The sequence below is a fragment of the Molothrus ater genome, chromosome 30 (assembly GCF_012460135.2).
Source record: "Molothrus ater isolate BHLD 08-10-18 breed brown headed cowbird chromosome 30, BPBGC_Mater_1.1, whole genome shotgun sequence".
In the NCBI taxonomy this organism is placed as follows: Eukaryota; Metazoa; Chordata; class Aves; order Passeriformes; family Icteridae; genus Molothrus; species Molothrus ater.
This window is the reverse complement of record NC_050507.2, coordinates 1,614,165-1,641,809: the sequence shown is the minus strand read 5'-3', so window position 1 is coordinate 1,641,809 and position 27,645 is coordinate 1,614,165. Positions and strand designations below refer to the sequence as shown.

The 27,645-nt window shown below is 45.3% G+C and overlaps 1 protein-coding gene across 3 annotated transcripts in view; it reads left to right on the top strand.

The window, feature by feature from the left end:
- Positions 1 to 27,645, top strand: part of R3HDM2 (R3H domain containing 2) — a 68,577-nt gene that overhangs the window by 29,488 nt on the left and 11,444 nt on the right. For 2 of the 3 annotated variants that reach the window (XM_054517715.1, XM_036399708.2), the window contains exons 2-18: positions 1,058 to 1,256; positions 2,513 to 2,554; positions 3,973 to 4,059; positions 4,243 to 4,369; positions 5,882 to 5,960; positions 7,302 to 7,361; positions 7,536 to 7,676; positions 8,960 to 9,068; positions 10,862 to 10,957; positions 12,027 to 12,058; positions 14,176 to 14,408; positions 16,682 to 16,836; positions 19,349 to 19,438; positions 22,024 to 22,269; positions 23,820 to 23,946; positions 25,829 to 26,064; positions 26,773 to 26,927. In XM_054517715.1, coding sequence (XP_054373690.1) covers positions 1,089 to 1,256; positions 2,513 to 2,554; positions 3,973 to 4,059; positions 4,243 to 4,369; positions 5,882 to 5,960; positions 7,302 to 7,361; positions 7,536 to 7,676; positions 8,960 to 9,068; positions 10,862 to 10,957; positions 12,027 to 12,058; positions 14,176 to 14,408; positions 16,682 to 16,836; positions 19,349 to 19,438; positions 22,024 to 22,269; positions 23,820 to 23,946; positions 25,829 to 26,064; positions 26,773 to 26,927 — 2,183 coding nt within the window. In that variant the 5' untranslated portion in view covers positions 1,058 to 1,088. The remainder of the gene's footprint in view (positions 1 to 1,057; positions 1,257 to 2,512; positions 2,555 to 3,972; positions 4,060 to 4,242; positions 4,370 to 5,881; positions 5,961 to 7,301; positions 7,362 to 7,535; positions 7,677 to 8,959; positions 9,069 to 10,861; positions 10,958 to 12,026; positions 12,059 to 14,175; positions 14,409 to 16,681; positions 16,837 to 19,348; positions 19,439 to 22,023; positions 22,270 to 23,819; positions 23,947 to 25,828; positions 26,065 to 26,772; positions 26,928 to 27,645) is intronic. The other variant, XM_036399709.2, reaches the window with a different exon arrangement.

Below are 27,645 nucleotides of genomic sequence, written 5' to 3'. Positions count from 1 at the left end.
GTTATCAATAGGTATTTGTGTTCTGGGTATTCAATACTTGTACAGATAAGAGGACTCTGCAATCACCTGTAAATTGCAGTGTGTATTTGGGAGCTATCCCACAGTAAACATCTGCTTTCTAACTCTATAAACTGTCAGAGAATTTCTGGATATTGGTACTAGATCAAAATCCATACTGGGAATGGGATGTACCAAAGTTTTGAATAAGTGTTTGTATTTTGGGTATTCCATACTTGTATTGAATGGATATCAACATCCATAGATTTTGGATATCAAAATCCATAAATCAATATCCATACTGGGAATGGGCTGTACCAAAGTTATGAATATGGATTTGTATTTTGGGTATTCAGTACTTGGATTGAATTGATATCTATGGATATCAAAATCCATAAATCAATATCCATGTTGGGAATGGGATATACCAAAGTTATTTGGGAGTTATCCCACAATAAACATCCACTTTCTAACTCTAAACTGTTGGAGAGTTTTTGGATATTGGTACTAGATCAATACCCATATTGGGAATGGGATGTACCAAAGTTATCAATAGGTATTTGTGTTCTGGGTATTCAATACTTGTATAGATAAGAGGACTCTGAAATCACCTGTGAATTGCAGTGTGTATTTGGGAATTATCCCACAATAAGCATCCACTTTCTAACTCTAAACTGTCAGAGAATTTCTGGATATTGGTACTAGATCAATATCCATACTGGGAATGGGATGTACCAAAGTTGTTTGGGAGTTATCCCACAATAAACATCCACTTTCTAACTTTAAAATCTTAGAGAGTTTTTAGATATTGGTACTAGATCAATATCCATACTGGGAATGGGCTGTGCCAAAGTTATTTGGGAGCTATCCCACAATAACCATCCAAACATCCACTTTCTAACTCGAAACTGTCGGAGAGTTTTTGTCCATCACAATCTGAGGGCTTGATTTGGGATCTGTGCACGTGGTGGGCTCCAGGGAAATTGCAGCCTGAGTCTTGAAGAGTTTGTGGGCAGAGAGAAGCTCAGCGCAGCCCCTGAGCTGTCCCTCGTCCCTGCAGGTGCCCGTCGCTGCGGCGGAGGCCTCTGAAGATGTCCAACAGCAACACGGCACAGGAGTCCCTGGAAATTATGAAGGAATCAGAAAAAAAGGTGGTGGAGGAGTCTGTGAACAAAACCAAATACGTGTCCAGGTCACCAAGCAAGGAGGAGGTGGAGAAGGATGGCGGGGAGGAGGTCAGCGTGCGCCAGGAGTCCCAGGTGAGTGTGGGCAGGGGGAGCTGAGCCCTCCCCTGCTGCTCCCCATCCCTTCCCAGAGCACCCAGAGCCCCACAGGGGGCCCAGGCTGGGCAGGCGGCTCCCTTGCTCTGCACTGAGCCCTCCTGGCCAGAGAGGCTGAAATATTTCCATTCCAGTACAATATTCCAATGTAATATTCCAATACAATATTCCAGTACAATATTCCAATTCCAATGTAATATTCCAATATAATATTTCAATTTCAATATAATATTTCAATTTCAATATTTCAATATATTTCAGTTTCAATATAACATTTCCATTCCAATACAATATTCCAATACAATATTCCAATATAATATTTCAATTTCAATGTAATATTCCAATATAATATTCCAATACAATATTCCAATATAATATTTCAATTTCAATATAATATTTCCATTTCAATATTTCAATATAATGCTTCAATTTCAGTATAATGTTTCCATTTCAATATTTCAATATTATATTTCAGTTTCAATATAATATTTCCATTTCAATACAATATTCCAATATAATATTTCAATTTCAATATAATATTTCAAAATAATAATTCAATTATTCCACTGCCCTGTCAGGTAGGAATGTTTGAAATCTCAGGTTCTATCCAGGTAGGAATGTTTGAAATCTCAGATTGTATCCGGGTAGGAATGTTTGAAATCTCAGATTGTATCTGGGTAGGAATGTTTGAAATCTCAGATTCTATCCAGGCAGGAATGTTTGAAATCTCAGATTGTATCCAGGTAGGAATGTTTGAAATCTTGGATTGTATCCAGGTAGGAATGTTTGAAATCTCAGATTCTATCCAGGCAGGAATGTTTGAAATCTCAGATTGTATCCAGGTAGGAATGTTTGGCTCCTCCCCCTGGGCTCACATCTCCCAATGGGATGATGGAATTTTATCAGCCATGCAAGGACACTCATTGGCCCATGAACAGAAGATAATTCATAATTAGTGGCCTAGTAACAGAAGATAATTAATAATTAATGACCAATTAACAGGAGATAGCTCCTGGAGGGAGGATTGGTTTGTAGCAGAGGTACAGAAAACTGCAACTGCCTCACCTCTAACAAATGGCAAATAAAATACACTTTTGTTTTGCAGCATGGACACCTCCTCAAACACTTCTCAGCCAGGTCCAGCCCCAGCAGCCTCTCTGTCCTGATCCCTTTTTATGTCCCAGGAAGGGCAGAGAATTCCCAGGTTAAATCTTTGCCTTTTTCTCTCTCCGCAGAAGCGAACGTCGAGTCACGGCCACGCCAGGAAAAGAGCCAAGGTAGGAGCTCTGCTGCCACCCCAATTTCCTTTGGGCCCTTCTAATTCCTGATCCCAGCTTTAGGATGCTGCTCCTGAGCCTTTCCTGTCCCTGGAAAAGCAGATGGTGCTTCAGGACAGGGATTTCCATGTGCTCCTTTCCAACAGGATAAAAGCTGGAATTGCTCTGGCTGGAAGTCAGGGAGAATTAAGGCGGGGAATTTCCCAGCTAAAATTTGCTTTAAAGGCTGAAGGAATAAAAGAATTAATTGTTCAGGGATTTCAGGTCATTCTATATCTGTATATTGAGGGGAATATCCCTCTTATTGGGCAGTTTAATTGGGAATTTTATGCTTCAATAAATAAAAGGAATAAAATAACTGATTATTCAGGGATTTCAGGTCATTCTGTATCTGTATATTGAGGGAATATTCCTCTTATTAAAATAACTGATTATTCAGGGTTCCAAGTCATTCTATATCTGTATGTTGAGGGGAATATCCCTCTTATTGGGCAGATTAATTGGGAATTTTATGCTTCAATAAATAATAGGAATAAAATAATTGATTGTTCTGGAATTCCAAATAGTTGTGTATCTTTATATTGAGGGAATATTCCTCTTATTGGGCAGATTAATTGGGAATTTTATGCTTTAAAGGCTGAAGGAATAAAATAATTAATTGTTCAGGGATTTCAGGTCATTCTATATCTGTATATTGTGGGGAATATTCCTCTTATTAAAATAACTGATTATTCAGGGATTATTCAGGGATTCCAGGTCATTCTATATCTGTATATTGAGGGGAATATCCCTCTTATTAAAATAATTAATTGTTCAAGGATTTCAGGTCATTCTATATCTATATATTGAGGGGAATATCCCTCTTATTGGGCAGTTTAAATGGGAATTTTATGCTTTAAAGGCTGAAGGAATAAAATAATTAATTGTTCAGGGATTCCAGGTCATTCTATATCTGTATATTGAGGGGAATATTCCTTTTATTGGGCAGATTAATTGGGAATTTTATGCTTCAATAAATAAAAGGAATAAAATAATTGATTGTTCTGGAATTCCAAATAGTTCTGTATCTTTATATTGAGGGGAATATTCCTCTTATTAAAATAACTGATTATTCAGGGATTCCAAGTCATTGTGTATCTTTATATTGAGGGAATATTCCTCTTATTGGGCAGATTAATTGGGAATTTTATGCTTTAAAGGCTGAAGGAATAAAAGAACTGATTATTCAGGGATTATTCAGGGATGCCAGGTCATTCTATATCTGTATATTGAGGGGAATATTCCTTTTATTGGGCAGATTAATTGGGATTTAATTGGGAATGGCTGCGCCGGTGCCTCGGGAATGCAGCTGCAGGAATTCAAGTGTGAATTTTAGCTGAGATCTTGTAACTATTCCCCTTTTTTTTCATCTTTTTCAGTCTAACTCAAAGCTTAAACTGGTCAGGAGCTTGGCTGTGTGTGAGGAATCCTCAGGCCCCTTCGTGGATGGGCTGCTGGAGTCTCAGGTAGGCCCAGAACGAGACAAATTTGAGAGTTTGGAAACCCAGAAAAAAATCAAAAATTATCCAGGCCTTGCTCTCTTTTGCCTTGGGGAGCCAAAAAAATTCCTACAAGAGCTTTTTGAGACCTTCCTGAGCTGCTTTTCTGCCCAGGGAATGTCTGAACCTCCTTTATGTTTTTCACCCCAGGACATCATCCAGCTGCACGTGAGCTGCCCCTCTGACAAGGAGGAGGAGAAATCCACCAAAGATGGGGTGGAGAAAGAAGAAAAAGAGAAAAATAAAGAAAAAACACCAAGGAAGATGCTCTCTCGAGGTCAGGTGCTGCTCTGGGAACCTTCTGGAAGTGGGACAGGTGGTTGGGTGTGTTTGGTTTTTTTGTTTTGATTTAGGGCAATTTTGGGAGAAAAATTTTTAAAGGTTTTTTGTTTTTTTTTTTTAGAAAACAAACTAAAGTGGTTTTTTTTTTAAATTGGTTTGGGGAAAAGATTTTTTTTTTGGAGAAAAGTGGGAAAAATTTGTTTATTTAATAGGTAAAGTATTTATTAATAGAAAAAATGAGGCACTGGAGGGAGCTCCAAGGTCTCCCTGGATTCTTCTCTTCTCCAGGTTCACCTACACTCATCCCTTTTTCCTTTTCCCCTTTATTCCTTTTCCTCCTTTATTCTTTTTCCTCCTTTATTCCTTTCACTCTTTTTCCTTTCCCCCCTTTTTTCCTTTCCCCCTTTTTTCCTTTCCCCCCTTTTTTCCTTTCCCTCCTTTTTTCCTTTCCCCCTTTATTCCTTTTCCTCCTTTATTCCTATCACTCTTTTTCCTTTCCCCCTTTTTTCCTTTTCCTCCTTTATTCCTATCACTCTTTTTCCTTTCCCCCCTTTTTTCCTTTCCCCCTTTTTTCCTTTTCCTCCTTTATTCCTATCACTCTTTTTCCTTTCCCCCCTTTTTTCCTTTCCCCCCTTTTTTCCTTTCCCCCCTTTTTTCCTTTCCCCCTTTTTTCCTTTCCCCCCCTTTTTTCCTTTCCCCCTTTTTTCCTTTCCCCCTTTTTTCCTTTCCCCCCTTTTTTCCTTTCCCCCTTTTTTCCTTTCCCCCCCTTTTTCCCTTTTCCCCCTTTTTCCTTTCCCCCTTTTTTCCTTTCCCCCTTTTTTCCTTTCCCCCTTTTTTCCTTTCCCCCTTTTTTCCTTTCCCCCTTTTTTCCTTCTCCCCTTTTTTCCTTTCCCCATTTTTTCCTTTCCCCCTTTATTCCTTTTCCTCCTTTATTTCTTTCACTCTTTTCCTTTCCCCCTTTTTTCCTTTCCCCCCTTTTTTCCTTTCCCCCCCTTTTTTCTTTCTCCCCTTTTTTCCTTTCCCCCCTTTTTTCCTTTTCCCCTTTTTTTCCTTTTCCCCTTTTTTCCTTCCCCCCTTTTTTCCTTTCCCCCTTTTTCCCCTTTCCCCCTTTTTCCCCTTCCCCCCTTTTTTCCTTTTCCCCCTTTTTTCCTTTTCCCCTTTTTTCCTTCCCCCCTTTTTTCCTTTCCCCATTTTTCCTTTCCCCTTTTTCCCCTTCCCCCCTTTTTTCCTTTTCCCCCTTTTTTCCTTTTCCCCTTTTTTCCTTTCCCCCCTTTTTTCCTTTCCCCATTTTTTCCTTTCCCCCTTTATTCCTTTTCCTCCTTTATTCCTTTCACTCTTTTTCCTTTCCCCCCTTTTTTCCTTCCCCCCTTTTTTCCTTTCCCCTTTTTCCCCTTCCCCCCTTTTTTCCTTTTCCCCTTTTTTTTTCTTTCCCCCATTTTTCCTTCTCTCTGTGCTATCCCAATGATTTTTTAATTTTTTCTGCTTCCATTGTTTCTTTTTTTTCCAGATTCCAGCCAGGAATATACAGACTCCACTGGAATAGATTTGCATGAATTTTTAGTAAATACACTGAAAAAAAACCCAAGGTAGGTCATGGTCAATAAAACAACTCCCTGAGGGCTCTGTGTGTCCATTCCTGCAAATAATTCTGTATTTTCCTCTTTGGAATTCCAAGAGTTACCAGAAACTAAAAGCACAACTGTAATTTTATATCCTGTTCAATTCCAAATGTGGAATTGTGTGTGATGTGAAGAGAGAAGGACAAATAATTTGTTTGAATGCAAAGAAAGAAATTTAAATTGCTTTAAACTCTTTTCTATAAATGGTTTTCAAGTGCCAGCCTGTAAAGGGAATAATCAGTGGGATTGAGGAAAGGTTGGCAAGGGAATGGCAAAGTTGGAGCTTCCAGCAGAGCAGAGATTGAGGCTTTCCAAAGCCAAGCATTATTAGCAAAACAACCTTAAACTGGAAAAAATCTGTGTTCAATTCAGTGTCTTTGAAAAATCTGTGTTTAATTCAGAGTATTTGGAAAATCTGCTGTTCAATTCAGTGTCTTTGAAAAATCTGCTGTTCAATTCAGTGTATTTGAAAAATCTGCTGTTTAATTCAGTGTCTTTGAAAAATCTGTGTTTAATTCAGTGTCTTTGAAAAATCTGCTGTTCAATTCAGAGTATTTGAAAAACCTGCTGTTTAATTAAGAGTATTTGAAAAATCTGTGTTTAATTCAGTGTATTTGGAAAATCTGCAGTTTAATTCAGTGTATTTGGAAAATCTGCAGTTTAATTCAGTGTCTTTGAAAAATCTGCTGTTTAATTCAGTGTCTTTGAAAAATCTGTGTTTAATTCAGAGTATTTGAAAAATCTGCAGTTTAATTCAGTGTCTTTGAAAAATCTGCTGTTTAATTCAGAGTATTTGAAAAACCTGCTGTTTAATTAAGAGTATTTGAAAAATCTGCAGTGTAATTCAGTGTCTTTGAAAAATCTGCTGTTTAATTCAGTGTCTTTGAAAAACCTGCTGTTTAATTAAGAGTATTTGAAAAATCTGCTGTTTAATTCAATGTATTTGGAAAATCTGCTGTTCAATTCAGTGTCTTTGAAAAATCCGTGTTTAATTCAGTGTCTTTGAAAAATCTGTGTTTAATTCAGTGTCTTTGAAAAATCTGCTGTTCAATTCAGTGTCTTTGAAAAACCTGGAGTTCAATTAAGAGTATTTGAAAAATCTGCAGTTTAATTCAGTGTATTTGAAAAATCTGGTGTCCAATTCAGTGTATTAGAAAAACAAGGAGGTTTTTTAGCCCATTTCTGTGTAAAATCAGATCTCACTTCCTCCTGTGACTTTTTCTGCTGCAGGACAGGGCTTGGCAGCAGGGAATGCTGTTCCCCTATCCCTAAAGTCACCTTTTCAAGCTTTCTTTTTATCCCTGACAGGGACAGAATGATGCTGCTCAAGTTGGAACAGGAGATTCTGGAGTTCATTAGTGATAACAAGTAAGTGGTGATGGAGTTTGTGCCGAGCAAGGGAATTTCCCAACGGAGATTTCGGAATTTGGGAATTTGAAAGTTGGGAATTTGGGGGCTCCCAGGGGAGCAGGGTGAGGAGGTTCTCCTGTACACCCTGACGTGGCAGGGGTGGAAGTGACTGTGCCCTGTCCCTGTGCCCAGCAATCAGTTCAAGAAGTTCCCCCAGATGACCTCGTACCACCGCATGCTGCTGCACCGCGTGGCCGCGTATTTCGGGATGGATCACAACGTGGACCAGACTGGCAAGGCTGTGATCATCAACAAGACCAGCAACACACGAATGTAAGCTCCTTCCCTGCTTCCTTCCCCTGCTTCCTTCCCCCTTCTTCCTTCCCCTTTCTTTTTCCCCTTTCTTCCTTCCCCTTCTTCCTTCCCTTGCTTCCTTCCCCTTTCTTCCTTCCCCTTCTTCCTTCCCCTTTCTTCCTTCCCCTTCTTCCTTCCCCTTTCTTCCTTCCCCTTTCTTTTTCCCCTTTCTTCCTTCCCCTCTCTTCCTTCCCCTCGCTTCCTTCCCCTCGCTTCCTTCCCCTTCCTCCTTCCCCTTCTTCCTTCCCCTTCCTCCTTCCCCTTCTTCCTTCCCCTTCTTCCTTCCCCTTCTTCCTTCCCCCTTCCTCCTTCCCCTTTCTTTTTCCCCTTTCTTCCTTCCCCTTTCTTCCTTCCCCTTCCTCCTTCCCCTTCTTCCTTCCCCTTCTTCCTTCCCCTTTCTTTTTCCCCTTTCTTTTTCCCCTTTCTTCCTTCCCCTTTCTTTTTCCCCTTTCTTTTTCCCCTTTCTTGTTCCCCTTTCTTGTTCCCCTTTCTTTTCCCCCTTCCTTTCCCCCCTTCCTTTTCCCCTTCTCCTTCTCTTCCCTTTTTCCCTTTCTCCCTTTCTCCCTTTTTTCTTTCCCCTTCTTCTTCCCCTTCCCCTTTTCCCTTCCCCTTTTGCCCTTCCCCTTTTGCCCTTCCCCTTTTGCCCTTCCCCTTTTGCCCTTTCCCTTTAGCCCTTTCCCTTTTTCCTTCTTCCCCTTCTTCTTCTCCTTCTCCATTTTCCTTTTCCTTCCTCTTCCCTTTTCCCTCTTTCCCTTCCCTTCTCCTTCCCCTTCTTCTTTCCCTTCTTCTTCCCCTTCCCCTTTTTCCTTTCCTTCCTCTTTCCTTCCCTTTCCTTCCTCTTTCCCTTTTTCTCATTCCCTTTTTCCCTTTCCCTTCCCCTTCTTTTCCTCCTTCTTTTCCCCCTTCTTCTTCACCTTCTTGTTCCCCTTTCCCTTCCCCTTCTCCTTCCCCTTCTCCTTCCCCTTCCCTTTTCCCTTTTTCCTTCCCCTTTCCCCTCTCCCTTCCCCACAGCCCAGGAATCCTCTGTACCAGGATGGGTTCCACACCACATTTATAAATTTTTTTTACCTCATTGGAGGTGAAGATCCCTCTCTAGAACCAGAATCACAGAATGAAGGGGGACAGGAAAGAAGAACCTTTTCCTTCCAGCCCTCCCTGCCTCTCCACAGCTCCTGGAGAAGAGACAGGAGCTGAAATTTCACCCAAATTTCACCTTAAAACTGCTTTTTTCCCCCTCCTAACAAGGGCTGGTTTTCTTGCAGCCCCGAGCAGAGATTCTCTGAGCACATCAAGGACGAGAAGAACGCGGAATTCCCTCAGAGGTTCATCCTGAAGAGGGATGACACCAGCATGGACCGGGACGATAACCAGGTGAGGGAGGGCACAGGGGGGCACCTGCGGCCTTGGCAATGCTCCCAAGAGCAGAAAAACTCCAAAATTCTCCTGCCTTTCATTCCATGGAAGCTCCCACCCCACCCAGGCAGCAACATCTGAATTTCATCAAAGATTTTTTTTTTTTTTTTTTTGCCAATTTTATGGAAATGGATGAAGAATTGCTGTGGGTTTTATGGCTCTGCTTCCAAAATCAGCTGGAGGCCAGGCCAGGTTTTAAAAAGTGGAGCCTTTTTCCAAGGTTTCTTTGGGAATATCCCTCAGCTGAGTTTTGCTTTCCCCTCTTGCAGCAAGCCATGCCCTTCCCAAGGATCTCAGGGTCTTGTAGCTCCCACTTCCATAAAAACATGGAATAATTGGGCTTGGAAAAACCCTTAAAGCTCCTCCAGTTCCATCCCTGGACATTTTCCACGATCCCAAATGGATTGAGCAGCATCATTGCCCCAACCTGGCCTCGGACATTTCAGGGATGGGGCAGCCACAGCTTCCCTGGGCATCCAGGGAAAAAATTCCTGAAAAAATTCCTGAGCCTGTTCTGGGAGGAATTTTTTAGATTGGGAATTTTTTGGGAATTTTAGATGGGAATATTTTTAGATGGGAATTTTTTTTTTGGAATTTTTGATGGGAATTTTTTAGATGGGAATTTTTGATGGGAATTTTTAGATGGGAATTTTTTAGATGGGAATTTTTGATGGGAATTTTTTAGATTTTCCTTTGAAACCAGGGTGATATTCCTGATTTTCCAGGGTGATATTCCTGATTTTCACCCATGAAACCAGGGTGATATTCCTGATTTTCCAGGGTGACATTCCTGATTTTCCAGGGTGATATTCCTGACATTTCCTCCATGAAACCAGGGTGATATTCCTGATTTTCCAGGGTGATATTCCTGATTTTCACCCATGAAACCAGGGTGATATTCCTGATTTTCCAGGGTGATATTCCTGATTGATTTTCCCTCTGGGACCAGGGTGATATTCCTGATTTTCCCTCTGAATATTCCTGTTTCTCCCCATGGAACCAGGGTGATATTCCTGACATTTCCTCCATGAAACCAAGGTGATATTCCTGATTTTCCAGGGTGACATTCCTGATTTTTTCCCCATGAAACCAGGGTGATATTCCTGATTTTCTAGGGTGACATTCCTGATTTTCCAGGGTGATATTCCTGACATTTCACCCATGAAACCAGGGTGACATTCCTGATTTTCCAGGGTGATATTCCTGATTGATTTTCCCTCTGGGACCAGGGTGATATTCCTGATTTTCCCTCTGAATATTCCTGTTTCTCCCCATGGAACCAGGGTGATATTCCTGACATTTTCCCCATGAAACCAGGGTGATATTCCTGATTTTCCCTCTGAAATCAGGGAGATATTCCTGACATTTCCTCCATGAAACCAGGGTGATAGTCCTGATTTTCCAGGGTGATATTCCTGATTTTCCAGGGTGACATTCCTGATATTTTCCCCATGAAACCAGGGTGATATTCCTGATTTTCCAGGGTGACATTCCCGATTTTCCCCCATGAAACCAGGGTGATATTCCTGATTTCTGCCTCATGCAGAGCTCAGGCAGGGTGGTTTCTATTTGGGAACAGCCAGGAATGAACCCCCTGGCACCTCTGGCACCTTCATCCTTGCACTCAGGTGTCTCCAAGGTAGGTGCAGGTGCCCAAAATCACCAAATCCACAGATAATCCACAATTCCCACCCAAAATTGCCAGCAGCTGGCTGCTCCTGCTGACCCCTGAGCTGTGTTTGTCCCTTCAGATCAGACTCCCCTTGCAGGATGGGAGAAGGAGCAAATCCATCGAGGAGCGGGAGGAGGAATACCAGCGGGTCAGGGAGAGGATCTTTGCACGCGAGGTGAGTTGGGATCCTTCACCAAATCATGATTATTCACCACATTATTATCATTATTATCAGCATTATTATTATTCCAGGAGCTTTGGGCCACAAGGTTTCCCCTTCAATATTCCAGATGTTGCTTTTTTCCTACCAACGTTTCTCAGAGTTTTGGGGCCGTGCCGCTGGATTCCAGCAAAGGTGGCCGAGCTTCCGGGCTGGAGGAGCCACAGCTGCAGCCTCCAGCCTGCTCCTTCCAAAAATTCCAGGGAATTTGGGCATTTCCAGGAGGAATTTGGGCATTCCCAGAAGGAATTTGGGCATTTCTGGGCAGAATTTAGCCCTTCTTAGGAGGGATTTGGGCATTCCCAGGAGGAATTTGGGCATTCCTGGGTGGAATTTAGCCCTTCTTAGGAAGGATTTACTTCTTCCCAGGAGGAATTTGGACATTTCCAGGAGGGATTTTGGCACTCCAAGGAGGAATTGTGCATTCCCAGGAAGAATTTGGGCATTCCTATATAGAATTGGGCATTCCTAGAAGGAATTTGGGCATTCTTGGAAGGGATTTAGGCCTTCCTAGGAAGAATTTGGTATTTCCAGGAGGGATTTAGTCCTTCCTAGGAGGAATTTGGGCATTCCCAGAAGGAATTTGGGCACTCCCAGGAGGAATTTGGGCATTCCCAGGAGGGATTTTGGCATTCCCAAAAAGGATTTAGGGCTTCCTAGGAGGAGTTTGGGCATTCCCAGGAGGAATTTGGGCACTCCCAGAAGGAATTTGGGCACTCCCAGAAGGAATTTGGGCACTCCCAGGAGGAATTTGGGCATTCCCAGAAGGAATTTGGGCATTCCCAGGAGGAATTTAGTCCTTCCTAGAAGGAATTTCGTCCTTCCTGGGAGGAACTGGGAGATCTCAGGGATCAGGGAATTCCCTGGATGGAGCTGCTCAGGGATCTGCTGTGCAGGAGGCTCAGCACCACCCTCAGGACCCTCTGTGTGCCATCCCCACCCTCTGGAATTGGGGTTTTTCCACATTTTTTTGAAGTCTCTTTTTTTCTTTCCCTCCCCATCTCCACGTTCCTGCTGCTCCCAGTCTGGCCAGAACGGATTCCTCACAGACAGCAGGTGAGTGCTGCCCTGGCATCATTTCAAATGCCCTGGCATCATTTCAAATGCCATAAAATTCTGCTTTTCCCTCTTCACCCTCCCCCCAGAATGCTTTTCTTGTAGCTCTCCCCCACAGATGCAGATTTGCAGGGATTTCTCTTTGATTTCTTTTGTGCCATGCCATGCACGGCTGCTCCAGGACTCACTGAAGGGTTTTTTTTACCCTTTCAAAAATAAAATGAAAAAGGAGGGTGAGAATGGCAGGGAGGAATTGAGGAATTCCAGCAGTTTTCAAACCTCTTTTTTCCCCCAAAAGGACAGGAAATGCCTGCCCTTACAAAGTGCCAGGGATTGTCCCTAATCCCTGCTTATCCGTTCTGGGTGATTTCATGGTGACACTGAAGTGTCTCGGGCTCCATCTGAGCTGCTGAGGGTGAATTCTGCCCTGGGAGACTCTCAAATGTTGATTTTCCCTCATCACACTCCCCACAGAATGCTTTTCTTGTTGCTCTCACAGACAGGGGCAGATTTGCAGGGATTTCCCTGTGATTTATTTGTGCCATGCCACGCTGAATGCCCCAGGGGAGTTTCTAAAAGTGTTTTCTTTCAATTTTGAGTCCTTTTTGGCTGTTTAAAATTCAAAAGGAGGGTGGCAATGGCAGGGAGGAATTCCAGCAGTTTTCAGTCCTCTTTTTTTCCAAAAAGATAGGAAATCCTCATCCCTGCCTTTCTGCCTGCTGGATTTTGGCAGAAAAGTGAAATTACACACTTGTAATCAACTGCACAGCCATGATATCAGTGCCACCAAAATCACTGCAGTGATCCCAAAATCAATCAATTCTGGGAGCCTTTTCCACGGCCTCAGGTCAAAATGCAGCGCTCTCCTTGAGTCAGAGGGGGTCACAGGATCACAGGATCAATCACAGGATCAATCATAAAATGAATCACAGAATCAGTCACAGAATCACAGAATCAGTCACAGAATCACAGAATCAATCACAGAATCAATCACAGAATCAATCACAGAATCAATCACAGAATCACAGAATCAGTCACAGAATCAATCACAGAATCAATCACAGAATCACAGAATCAGTCACAGAATCATGGAATCAATCATGGAATCAATCACGGAATCAATCACAGAATCAATCACGGAATCAATCACAGGATCAACACAGGATCCCAGAATGAATCCCAGAATCAATCCCAGAATCAATCCCAGAATCACAGAGTCAATCACAGAATCACAGAATGAATCACAGAATCACAGAATCACAGAATGAATCACAGAATGAATCCCAGAATCAATCCCAGAATCCCAGAATCAATCCCAGATTCAATCCCAGAATCAATCCCAGAATCAATCCCAGAATCAATCCCAGAATCCCAGAATCAATCCCAGAATCAATCCCAGAATGAATCCCAGAATCAATCCCAGTATCCCAGAATGAATCCCAGAATCAATCCCAGAATCAATCCCAGAATCCCAGAATCAATCCCAGAATCAATCCCAGAATCAATCCCAGAATCCCAGAATCAATCCCAGAATCAATCCCAGAATCAATTCCAGAATCCCAGAATCAATCCCAGAATCAATCACAGAATCACAGAATCCCAGAATGAATCCCAGAATTAATCTCAGAATGAATCCCAGAATGAATCCCAGAATCCCAGAATCAATCCCAGAATCAATCCCAGAATCCCAGAATCAATCCCAGAATCAATCCCAGAATCAATCCCAGAATCCCAGAATGATGAGGTTGGAAGAGCCCTCTCAGATCATCGAGTCCAACCTGTGCCCTCACACCTCACCCAGACTGTAGCACCAAGTGCCTGTCCAGGCTTTTCTTAACCACATCCAGAGATGGTGATTCCACCACCTCCCTGGGAAGAGCATTCCAGTGCTTCATTATTCTTTTGGTGGAAAAATTTCCTCCTAATATCCAACCTATCCCTTCCCTGCTGCACCTTGAGCCTGTGTCCCCTACAACCCGTGTCCTGTCCTTTTTTGCTGTCACACTCCCCCAAAAGGCTCCCAGGCCCAGCACACTGGGGGCACTGGTGCAGCAGCAGCAGCAGCTCTGGCCCTGTCCCTGCCCTGGAGCCCGGTTTGAGTCGTGCTCTCCCTGCAGGGGCGCCCGGGAGGGGCTGGGCAGGAGCCCTGGCAGCCGCCAGAGCAGCACCGAGAGCGACATCAAATCCCTGGAGCCCCGTCCCTGGAGCAGCACGGACTCTGACGGCTCCATCCGCAGCCTGAGGCCGCCTGTCACCAAAGCCAGCAGCTTCAGTGGCATCTCCATCCTCACCAGGGGCGACAGCGTGGGCAGCAGCAAGGGCAGCGCTGGCAGCAGGAGCTCACGGGCAGGTACAGGAGGGCAGGGGGAAATGGGGATCTTGGCATGGAAAAGGGCCCCTGGGAGGTGGATTTTGGGTTCTGGAAATGGGGATCTTGGCATGGAAAAGGGCACCTGGGAGATGGATTTGGGGTTGGGGAAATGGGGATCTTTACATGGAAAAGGGCACCTGGGAGGTGGATTTTGGGTTGGGGAAATGGAGATCTTTGCATGGAAAAGGACACCTGGCAGACTGATTTAGGGCTGGAGGAACTGGAGCCCTTTACCTGCCAAAGGGCACCTGGGAGATGGATTTTGGGTTGGGGAAATGGAGATCTTTGCATGGAAAAGGACACCTGGGAGATGGATTTTGAGTTGGGGAAATGGGGATCTTTCCATGGAAAAGGACACCTGGGAGATGGATTTTGAGTTGGGGAAATGGGGATCTTTACATGAAAAAGGGCAGCTGGGAGATGGATTTTGGGTTGGGGAAATGGGGATCTTTACCTGCCAAAGGGCACCTGGGAGGTGGATTTTGGGTTGGGGAGATGGAGATCTTGGCATGGAAAAGAGCACCTGGGAGATGGATTTTGGGTTGGGGAAATGGAGATCTTTCTCTTCTAAAGGACACTTGGCAGACTGATTGAGGGCTGGGGGAAATGGAGATTTTTACCTCCCAAAGGGCACCTGGGAGATGGATATTGGGTTGGGGAAATGGAGATCTTTACATGAAAAAGGGCACCTGGATGTCTCCATGGTCTCCAGTTTGTCACCAGCACTGGCAGATTTTGGGTTGAGGAACTGGAGCTCTTTACCTGAGAAAGGGCACCTGGCAGACTGATTGAGGGCTGGGGGAAATGGGGATCTTTACATGAAAAAGGGCACCTGGGAGATGGATTTTGGGCTCTTTCTCTCCTAAAGGGCACCTGGCACACTGATTTAGGACTGGAGGAACTGGAGCCCTTTACCTGCCAAAAGGCACCTGGGAGATGGATTTTGGGTTGGGGAAATGGGGATCTTTACATGGAAAAGGACACCTGGGAGATGGATTTTGGGTTGGGGAAATGGGGATCTTTACCTGCCAAAAGGGCACCTGGGAGATGGATTCTGGGTTGGGGAAATGGAGATCTTTACATGAAAAAGGGCACCTGGCTGGCAGATTTTGGGTTGGGGAACTGGAGGCTCTTTCTTTGCCAAAGGGCACCTGGGGGTTGGGAAATGGAGATTTTTACCTGCCAAAGGACACCTGGGGTTGGGAATGGAGATCTTTCTGTGACAAAGGGCACCTGATTGTCTCCAGTTTGCCACCAGGACTGACAGATTTTGGGTTCTGGAATTGGAGATCTTCACCTGCCAAAGGGCACCTGGGGGTTGGGAAGTTGAGCCCTTCACCTGCCAAAGGGCACCTGGCAGGAAACAGCAACACCTGGGGGTTGGGGGGGGCACATCCAGGACTCCTCTCTGTGCCTCCTTTTCTGTTCCAGGTGTGGTGCTAGGTGCCCCTGACAGTGGAATGGAATGGAGTGGAATGGAATGGAATGGAATGGAATGGAGTGGAATGGAATGGAATAGAATGGAATAGAGTGGAATGGAAAGGAATAGAATGGAATGGAGTGGAATAGAATGGAATGGAATGGAATGGAGTGGAATGGAATGGAGTGGAATGGAATGGAGTGGAATGGAATGGAGTGGAATGGAAAGGAATGGAATGGAATGGAGTGGAATGGAATGGAATGGAATGGAATGGAATGGAATGGAATGGAGTGGAGTGGAATGGAGTGGAGTGGAATGGAATGGAGTGGAATGGAGTGGAGTGGAATGGAATGGAGTGGAATGGAGTGGAATGGAATGGAAAGGAAAGAATGGAGTGGAATGGAATGGAGTGGAATGGAATGGAATAGAATGGAATGGAGTGGAATAAAATGGAATGGAATGGAGTGGAATAAAATGGAATGGAATGGAATGGAATAGAATGGAATGGAATAAAATAGAATGGAATGGAATGGAGTGGAATGGAAAGGAACGGAATGGAACGGAATAGAATAGAATGGAAAGGAATGGAAAAGAATGGAATGGAGTGGAATGGAATAGAATAGAATAGAATAGAATAGAATAGAATAGAATAGAATAGAATAGAATAGACTAGAATAGAATAGAATAGAATGGAATAATTGTTCAGCACCCTGACTCAATGGAGTCAGATGCATCTTACAGGTGCCCTCCCCTGCTCTGTTACCTGCTCCCTGCTGCTTCCCTGCTGCCTCCCAGCGCTCTGTGCCCCTCTCTGTCTCTCTCTGTGCTGCAGGTTTGGTGCTGGCTGCCCCTGAGGGCTGCAGCCCGTCCCCCTCATCCCAGGCCAGCCGTGCCCTCCTGCCCTGCTCGGCCCCGCAGCCCCCCGGGCTCCCCCCAGCCCAGCAGCAGCAGCAGCAGCCGCCCATCAGCAGCCCCATCATGTCCCAGGTGAGTCCCACAGGGCACAATTTGGGGGGGCAAAATGTGGTTCATAACCTTGCTAGAATACATCTGCTTATTTTCTGTTTCTTGCTTTATTTGGTTTTCTTAACACGACGCAGAAATTCTCAGGAAATGCCTTTGATTCAAGCAGGAGGGATTTAGATCACGACTCAAAGTTTGTCTAATTTTTGAATTCAAAAATGAGACAAACTGAAAGTAATTCAGCTTTTTTGCTGAAGCAGTAATTCTGCTTTTTTGCTGGCATCAAGCTTTGCTGTGTGCAAAAAAACCCCAATCACTTGTGTTGAAATTTTAGAAGTTTAATAGTAATAAAATAATAGTTATAAAATAGTTATAATAATAGTAATAAATAATAATAAAAAGTTAGCTATGCTAATATATTAGTAATAACTTTTTGCTAATATATTAGTAATAACTTTTTGCTAATATATCAGTAATAACTTTTTACTAATATATTAGTAAAAAGTTAGTTATACTAATATTAGAAATAAATAGTTATAGTTAATAGTTATAGTTAATAGTTATAGTTAATAGTTATAGTTAATAGTTATATTAGTTAATAGTTATATTAGTTAATAGTTATATTAGTTAATAGTTATATAACTATTAGTAATAGTAATAATATAAAAATAGTTATAAAAATTAGAACAATACGAATTTGGGCAATCAGAGTTAGGACAATAAAGGACAATAAAAGCAAACAGTTGGACCAGGTGTCCTTCTGAGGTCCCTCCCAACCTGGGCAGTTCCATGGTTCTCAGTGTTTTCAAGGGAAGAACCTTCTGGAAAAGCTTTTACTACAGCTAACAGGAGCAGCTTCCAGCTGTAGGACAGGGGGAACTGATATTTTTTGGGCTCTGGAGGGGCTCCAGGGGTTGTGGATTTGTTTGTGGAGGATTCTGAGCCTCGAGGAATGAGCTGGGGTGTCTGTCTGGAGCTGGGATAGCAGAGAGCCTGGGTGGGATCTCAGGCTGGGGTTTCAGTTTGGATCTTCTGCTGTCTCATCCAAGGGTTTAGAGCCTGGAATAAAATGATCTCGGGTTGTTTGGGTGGTGGTGAAGGATCTGGAAATGCACCATGCCCATGTCCATCCAAAGGTGAAATCAAAGCATCAGCCCCCCCCCCACCCAGCAGTGACCATTGGTGCCCAAAGCACAGGGTGGGGTTTTAGTGAGGGGTTTCAGTCTCATGAAGTGCTCCAGGTGACAAAGAGGGGTCCCTGTGGAAGGTGAGTGGGCAGGAATGACCAAGGAGCACTGTGGGCAATGCTGGGAGCAGCAGAGACACCTGAGCCTTGCCTGGGCTGTGCCTGATGGGCTGGATGGTGGATGCTGCCCTGGATGGTTCCTGTGCTTCCCAACGCCCTGCAAGGCCCCTCTGGGTTTGCAGTTGGCTCACTTGACACTAACCTTGTTGTTCCTTCTTTCTCTCCTTCCTTCCTTCCTTCCTTCCTTCCTTCCTTCCTTCCTTCCTTCCTTCCTTCCTTCCTTCCTTCCTTCCTTCCTTCCTTCCTTCCTTCCTTCCTTCCTTCCTTCCTTCCTTCCTTCCTTCCTTCCTTCCTTCCTTCCTTCCTTCCTTCCTTCCTTCCTTCCTTCCTTCCTTCCTTCCTTCCTTCCTTCCTTCCTTCCTTCCTTCCTTCCTTCCTTCCTTCCTTCCTTCCTTCCTTCCTTCCTTCCTTCCTTCCTTCCTTCCTTCCTTCCTTCCTTCCTTCCTTCCTTCCTTCCTTCCTTCCTTCCTTCCTTCCTTCCTTCCTTCCTTCCTTCCTTCCTTCCTTCCTTCCTTCCTTCCTTCCTTCCTTCCTTCCTTCCTTCCTCCCTTCCTCCCTCCCTCCCTCCCTCCCTCCCTCCCTCCCTCCCTCCCTCCCTTCCCTCTCTTCCCTTCCTTCATTTTCCTCCTTCCTCCCTCCCTTTTCCTCTGTTTTCCTCCCTCCTTTCTCTTCATTTTCCTCCTCCCTTTTCCTCCCTCCTTTTTCTCCCTTTCCCTTCCATCCTTTCCTTCATTTCCTTCTTCACTTTTCCTTCATTTTCCTCCTGCCTTTTTCTCCTTCCTGCCTCCCTTTTCCTTCCCCCTTTTCCTTCATTTTCCTCCCCCCTTTTCCTCCCTTAACCTTCATTTTCCTCCTCCCTTTTCTTCCCTTTTTGTTCTTCCTTTTCCTCTCTTTCCTTCCCCCTTTTCCCTCATTTTCCTCCTACCTTTTCCTCTGTTTTCCTCCCTCCTTTTTCTTCCTTTCCCTTCATTTTCCTCCTCCCTTTTCCTCCCTTTTCCTTCTTCTCTCCTCCCTTTCCTCCTTTTCCTCCCTTTCCTTCCTTTTCCTCCCTTTCCCTTCCATCCTTTCCTTCATTTCCTTCTTCCCTTTTCCTTCATTTTCCTCCTCCCTTTTCCTCCTTCCTCCCTCCCTTTTCCTCCCTTTTCCTTTCCCCTTTTCCTTCATTTTCCTCCCTCCTTTTCCTCCCTTTTCCTTCCTCCTTTCCCTGCCCATCCCTCTCTGCTGGTGTAGCCGGTGCCGGCGCTGCAGCCTGTTCCGTACTCTCCAAGCTCCTGCCCCCAAGTCCTCTTGCCAGTCTCTCCACCCCAGCAGTACAACCTGGTACAAACCCCAGTTCCTCTTCTGCTCTGTCTCTTGTGCTCTGTGCTGTGTTTGTGTTCTGTGAGCTTGTGCTGATCAGGTGTGTCCCAAACACCCCCCTGGGGCTGGGATCCACCCAGCTCTGGGGTCCCTGAGGCCACGGCACCACCACTGCTGGAGTGGTGGCCTTGGGAAGAGCAAATTGAGAGCTCCCAGAGCCACCCAACAGATGCCTGAGGCCATGGGACCACCACTGCTGGAGTGGTGGCCTTGGGAAGAGCAAATTCCAAGCCCAGAGCTCCTCAGAAGATGCCTTGGAAAGAGCCTGGGAAGAGCAAATTCAGAGCTCCCAGAGCTCTCCAGCAGATGCCTGAGGCCACCACTGCTGGACTGGTGGCTTGAAAAGAGCCTGGGAAGAGCAAATTCAGAGCTCCCAGAGCCACCCAGCAGATGCCTGAGGCCATGGGACCACCACTGCTGGAGTGGTGGCCTTGGGAAGAGCCTGGGAAGAGCAAATTCAGAGCTCCCAAAAAAATGCCTGAGGCCACCACTGTTGGACTGGTGGCCTTGGAAAGAGCAAATCCCCAAGCCCAGAGCTCCTCAGCAGATGCCTGAGGCCATGGGACCACCAGTGCTGCTTGGGAAGAGCAAATTGAGAGCTCCCAGAGCCACCCAACAGATGCATGAGGCCACGGGACCACCAGTGCTGGAGTGGTGGCCTTGGGAAGAGCAAATTCAGAGCTCCCAAAAAGATGCCTGAGGCCACCACTGCTGGATTGGTGGCCTTGGGAAGAGCAAATTCCAAGCCCAGAGCTCCTCAGCAGATACCTGAGGCCATGGGACCACCAGTGCTGGTTGGGAAGAGCCTGGGAAGAGCAAATTCCAAGCCCAGAGCTCCCCAGCAATGCCTGAGGCCACCACTGTTGGACTGGTGGCCTTGGGAAGAGCAAATTCAGAGCTCCCAGAGCTCCCAAAAAGATGCATGAAGCCATGGGACCAGAAGAGCCTGAGAAGAACAAATTCTAAGCCCAGAGCTCTCAGCAGATGCCTGAGGCCACCACTGCTGGACTGGTGGCTTGGAAAGAGCCTGGGAAGAGCAAATTCAGAGCTCCCAGAGCTCCCAAAAAGATGGATGAGGCCATGGGACCAGAAGAGCCTGGGAAGAGCAAATCCCAAGCCCAGAGCTCTCAGCAGATGCCTGACGCCACCACTGCTGGATTGGTGGGTTGGGAAGAGCCTGGGAAGAGCAAATTCAGAGCTCCCAGAGCCACCCAACAGATGCCTGAGGCCATGGGACCACCAGTGCTGGTTGGAAAGAGCCTGGGAAGAGCAAATTCAGAGCTCCCAGAGCTCCCAAAAAGATGGATGAGGCCATGGGACCAGAAGAGCCTGGGAAGAGCAAATCCCAAGCCCAGAGCTCCTCAGCAGATGCCTGAGGCCATGGGACCACCAGTGATGGTTGGGAAGAGCCTGGGAAGAGCAAATTCCAAGCCCAGAGCTCCTCAGCAGATACCTGACGCCACCACTGCTGGATTGGTGGGTTGGGAAGAGCCTGGGAAGAGCAAATTCAGAGCTCCCAGAGCTCTCAGCAGATGCCTGAGGCCACCACTGCTGGACTGGTGGCCTTGCCAAGAGGAAACCCCAAGCCCAGAGCTCCCCAGCAGTGCTTGTGCTCATTGTGGGGTCTGGGGGCCGTGGCTGCCCCCTGGGCTCAGCCCAGCCCCTGTGTTGTCCCCACAGGGATCTTTTGGGAACGTTGTCCCCCATGGGACGTGGCAGCTGGGCTGGAGTCACCCCTCGTGTCCCCACCATCTGCTGAGCTCAGCTGGCATGTCCCATGTCCCATGTCCTGCTCTGGGTCTGTGGCTCGTGTTTGGGGAGCTTCTCTGGGAGAAGGGATGTGCTGTGTCCTGCTGCCCTTTTTGCCCCACCTCCTCCATCCTCGCCTCATTCCAGGCCAATGAGCTCAGCTGGCATGTCCCATGTCCTGCTCTGGGTCTGTGCCTCATGTTTGGGGGTGTTTTGGGGGGTTTCTCTGGGAGAAGGCGTGTGCATTACCAGCAGAGCTGTGTCCTGCTGCCCTTTTTGTCCCACCTCCTCCATCCTCGCCTCATTCCAGGCCAATGAGCTCAGCTGGCATGTCCCATGTCCCATGTCCTGCTCTGGGTCTGTGGCTCGTTTTTGGGGGGCTTTTTCGGGAGAAGGGATGTGCATTACCAGCAGAGCTGTGTCCTGCTGCCCTTTTTGTCCCACCTCCTCCATCCTTGCCCTGTTCCAGGCCATTGAGCTCAGCTGGCATGTCCCATGTCCTATGTCCCCCTGTCCTGCTCTGGGTCTGTGCCTGATGTTTGGGGGTGTTTTGGGGGCTTTCTGGGACAAGGGGTGTGCATCACCAGCAGAGCTGTGTCCTACTCTCTTTTTGTCCCACCTCCTCCATCCTTGCCCCGTTCCAGGCCAATGAGCTCAGCTGGCATGTCCCATGTCCTGCTCTGGGTCTGTGGCTCGTTTTTGGGGGGCTTCTCTGGGAAAAGGGGTCTGTATTTATCAGCAGAGCTGTGTCCTGCTGCTCCTTTTGTCCCACCTCCTCCATCCTTGCCCCGTTCCAGGCCGACGAGCTCAGCAGCCCCTTCGGGCAGATCAGCCTCAGCCGCCAGGGCTCCACGGAGGCTCCAGACCCTTCCTCGGGGATGTTCCAGCCGTCCCTGCTGTCCCAGCACCCCCAGCAGCCGGGGTTCATCATGGCAGCTCCTCCTGGGCAGCCCATCCCCACCTCCAGCTACTCTGCCTCGGGGCACACGGCCCCCAGCCAGCCGGTGCTGCAGCCCCAGGGGTACATCCAGCCCCCACAGCAGGTGACGGGGGCACCAGGGGGAGGGCACCAGGGTTAGGGCACCAGGGAGGTGGCACCAGGGGGAGGGCACCAGGGGGAGGGCACCAGGGGGAGGGCACCAGGGGGAGGGCACCAGGGGGTCACGGGGAATTGAGAGTCTGACTCAACTGTCAGATTCTTAGAAGGCTAATTTATTATTATATTATATTATATTATATTATATTATATTATATTATATTATATTAATTATATTATATTATATTATATTATATTATATTATATTATATTATATTATATTATATTATATTATATTATATATATTATATTATATATATTATATTATTTATATTATATTATTTATATTATATTATATTATATTATATTATATTATATTATATATATTATATTATACTATATTATATATATTATATTATATTATATTATATTATATTATATTATATTATATTATATTATATTATATTATATTATATTTATTATGTCATATCGTATCATACCATATTACATTATTATATCATAGCATGTTATATCATACTGTTATAATATTAAATTATATTATTTTTTATGGTATTATACACTACATTGCATTACATTACATGAAGTGATATATTACATGATATTACATTATATATCATATCGTATCATACCATATCATGTTGTTATGATATTATATGATATTATTTTATAAGGTATGATACATTGCATTGCATTATATTACATTATATTACATTATATCATATTACATAATATTATATAATATTGCTATTATATTATATTGCTATTATATATTATGATATAATATAATATAAATTATTATATCATATCATATCATATCTATCATATCATACCATATCATATCATATTTTAATCCATCTGGGACATCCCCAGACCTGCTGGGGAGGGGGTCCCTGTGGTATTTTTGGGGTCCCTCAGATGGAGAAGGACTTGAGAATCTGACTCCATGTTCTTAGAAGGCTAATTTATTATTATATTATATTATATTATATTATATTATATTATATTATATTATATTATATTATTATAATATTATATTATTTTATATAGTATGATATATTACATTATATCGTATCACATTATATTATATTATATTATATTATATTATATTATATTATATTATATTATATTATATTATATTATATTATATATTTATACTAAAACTATACTAAAGAATAGAGAAAGGATACAGACAGAAGGCTACAAAGAATTGATAATGAAAACCTTGTGACTCCTTCCAGAGTCCCAACACAGCCTGGCCATGATTGGTCATTAAATCCAAACAATTCACACGTTGGATAAAAAAAAAATCTCCAACCACATTGCAGAGCAGCAAAACACAGGAGAAACAAACCAGAAAATCATTATTTACATTTCATTCCTGAGGCCTCTCAGCTTCTGGGGAGAAAAAGAATCCTAACGAAAGGATTTTCCATAAAATATATATAAAATATATAAAATACATAAAAGATCAGCTTTCTTGCTCCTGCTCCTTGCTGTGCTCACACCCCTGGGTTTTTTGTTTTTTGCCCCTGACAGATTCAGGTTTCTTACTACCCCCCTGGGCAGTACCCCAACTCCAGCCAGCAATACCGACCCCTCAGTCACCCAGTGGCCTACAGCTCCCAGCGCCCCCAGCAGCTCCCCCAGCAGTCCCAGCAGCCAGGTAAGGGGCTGGAAAAGGGCTAACAAGGGTTAAAAAGGGGTGAAAAGGGCAAATCTCCCTTTGCTGCTGTTGTTGTTGGCCCCAGGGGCCTCCCCTGCGCTCTCTGGGGTTGGGTTGTTGTTGCTCGTGGGTGGAGGTTGGGGGTGTCTGTCTGTGTCCTTCCCTCCCTCTCTTCTCAGCTCGCTGGGGGAGGCAATGGGATGGATTGAAAGCCCACTCAGGGGTGCCAGGGGAGTTTAAAGGCAGGAGTTCCCTTGGGTGTGTTTAAATCTGCTCCAATCTTCCCCATTCTTCAGCAGGAGGTGGGGGCAGGAGCAGGATTCGATTCCCTAAATTTATTATTAATTCCCTAAATCTTAAATCTGGGGTTATTTCCCATCTCCAACTTGGAAGTGACTTCATTAAAATCCTGTTCTGGCACTGAGGGGCTGCCAGGGGAATTTAAAGCCAAGAGTTCCCTTGGGTGTGTTTAAATCTGCTCCAAGGGAAGCCCTTTCCCCATTCTTTAGCACGAGCAGGATTTGATTCCCTAAATCTTAAATCTGGGGTTATTTATTCCCTAAATCTTAAATTTGGAGTTATTTATTCCCTAAATCTTAAATCTGGGGTTATTTCCTATGTTCAGCTGGGAAGTTACTCCATTAAAACTCTGTTCTGCCAGGGGAATTTAAAACCAGGAGCTTCCCTTGGGTCTGTTTAAATCTGCTCCAAGGGAAGCCCTTTCCCCATTCTTCAGCAGGAAGTGGGGGCAGAAGCAGGATTTGATTCCCTAAACCTTAAATCTGGGGTTATTTATTCCCTAAATCTTGAATTTGGGGTTATTTATTCCCTAAATCCTAAATCTGGGGTTATTTATTCCCTAAATCTTGAATTTGGGGTTATTTAATCCCTAAATCTTAAATTTGGAGTTATTTACTCCCTAAATCTTGAATTTGGGGTTATTTATCCCCTAAATCTTAAATCTGGAGTTATTTATTCCCTAAATCTTGAATTTGGAGTTATTTATTCCCTAAATCTTAAATCTGGAGTTATTTATTCCCTAAATCTTGAATTTGGGGTTATTTGTTCCCTAAATCTTGAATCTGGGGTTATTTATTCCCTAAATCTTAAATCTGGGGTTATTTATTCCCTAAATCTTGAATTTGGGGTTATTTATTCCCTAAATCTGGAGTTATTTCCCATGTCCAACTCTAAGTCACTCCATTCCAACCCTGTTCTGGCACTGAGGGGCTGCCAGGGGTATTAAAAGCCAGGAGCTTCCCTTGGGTGTGTTCACATCTGCTCCAAGGGAAGCCCTTCCCAATTCTTCATCAGGAGCAGGATTTGATTCCCTGAATCTTAAATTTGGAGTTATTTACTCCCTAAATCTTGAATTTGGAGTTATTTATTCCCTAAGCCTTAAATCTGGAGTTATTTATTCCCTGAATCTTGAATTTGGAGTTATTTATTCCCTAAATCTTGAATTTGGGGTTATTTATTCCCTAAACCTTAAATCTGGGGTTATTTATTCCCTAAAACTTAAATTTGGAGTTATTTATTCCCTAAATCTTGAATTTGGGGTTATTTATTCCCTAAATCTTGAATTTGGGGTTATTTATTCCCTAAACCTTAAATTTGGAGTTATTTATTCCCTAAATCTTGAATTTGGAGTTATTTACTCCCTAAATCCTAAATCTGGAGTTATTTATTCCCTAAATCATGAATCTGGAGTTATTTATTCCCTAAATCTTGAATTTGGAGTTATTTACTCCCTAAATCCTAAATCTGGAGTTATTTATTCCCTAAATCATGAATCTGGAGTTATTTACTCCCTAAATCCTGAATCTGGGGTTATTTCCCATGCCCAACTCTAAGTCACTCCATTCCAACCCTGTTCTGGCAGGTTTACAGCCAATGATGTCCAACCAGCAGCAAAGCTACCAAGGTGTGGTGGGGGTGCAGCAGGCTCAGCCCCCCGGGCTCCTCAGCAGCCAGAGGAACAACATGGGGGGCCAGATGCAGAACGTGCTGGGGGTGCAGCAGGCTCAGCCCCCCGGGCTCCTCAGCAGCCAGAGGAGCAGCATGGGCAGCCAGATGCAAGGGCTGATGGTCCAGTACACAGCACTGCCTTCCTACCAGGTGGGCACTGGGCTGGTGGGCAGGGGGCTCTGGATGGGTAGGATGTGCCCAAGGGTGGGGATTTGCTCACAGGGATGGGGAGGGCACGTCCATGGGGGGATCTGTGGGGCACATCTGGAGCAGGAGGCCTGGGCAGGATGTGCCCAAGGGGTCCCCCAAAGGAAGGGATTTGCTCCCAGGGCTGGGGAGGGGGCTCTGGATGTGCCCAAGGGATCCCCAAAGGTGGGGATTTGCTCCCAGGGCTGGGGAGGGGGTTCTGGCTGGGCAAGATGTGCCCAAGAGATGCCCCAGAGGTGGGGATTTGCTCCCAGGGCATCTTTGGGGCACATCTGGAGCAGGAGGGCTGGGCAGGATGTGCCCAGGGGATGGATGTGCCCAAGGGATCCCCAAATGAGGGGATTTGCTCCCAGGGATGGGGAGGCCACGTCCATGTGGGCATCTGTGGGGCACATCTGGAGCAGGAGGGCTGGGCAGGATGTGCCCAGGGGATGGATGTGCCCAAGGGGTCCCCCAGAGGTGGGGATTTGCTCCCAGGGCACCTTTGGGCACACCTGGAGCTGGGAGAATCTCTGGGACGGGCTCTGCCAGGGGGAGGTTGCTGTGGGGTGTCAGAAAAACCCACCTGGAGCCTCCTCACCCTGCTGGTGCCTCTTTGGGCCATTTCCCCCTGCTCTGTTGCTGTGAGCTGCTGCTCTCCTCCCTGCCCAGGTGCCCATGGGCAGTGAATCCCAGAACGTGGTCCAGCAGCCCTTCCAGCAGCCCGTGCTCGTGCCAGCCAGCCAGTCTGTGCAAGGGGGGCTCCAGGCTGGAGGGGTCCCCATCTACTACAGTGTCATCCCCACTGCCCAGCAGAATGGCACCAGGTAAAGCTCTGGCAGCTGCCAGGGGGGTGAAAGGGGTGAAAAGGGTGCTGTGCCCACAGGTTTGGGGCTTTGGGGGTGTCCTGTCAAGGGCAGGAGTCAGGGATCCTTGTGATCTTTCAGCTTGGGAGGTTCTGGGGTTCTGTTTTCTGCTGTGGTGCCCTTGGGCTGGTGTTATCTTCTTATACTAAAAACTAATGTACAACATTTACAATAACTTCCCAATACCCATCACCTGTGTTAGACAGTGAGCTTCTACTCCAAACCAATCTAAAACCATCACAGCAGAAGATGGAGGCCAAGAAGAAGAAGAAGGAGAAAGGCTGGACATGCCCAGATTCCTCCATCTTGCCCCCTCAACCCCCATTCTCAAAACCCCAAAATTCTACATTTTCACCCAGTGATTAATTCACTGTCATTCTACTCAAACTCTTGTGGCTTGTAACTCCTCACACAAAGCTGGGAATTGTTTCCAGCCCTTGCGGTGCTGTTAGTTTTTTATACTAAAAACTACATGTACAATATTTACAATAATTTTCCAATACCTATCACCTGTGTTAGACAGTGAGCTTCTACTCTAAACCAATCCCAAAGTGCCACCATCACAGCAGGAGATGGAGGCCAAGAAGAAGAAGAAAGGCTGGACCTGCCCAGATTCCTCCATCTTGCCTCCTGAACCCCCATTCTAAATCCCCAAAATTCTACATTTTCACCCAGTGAT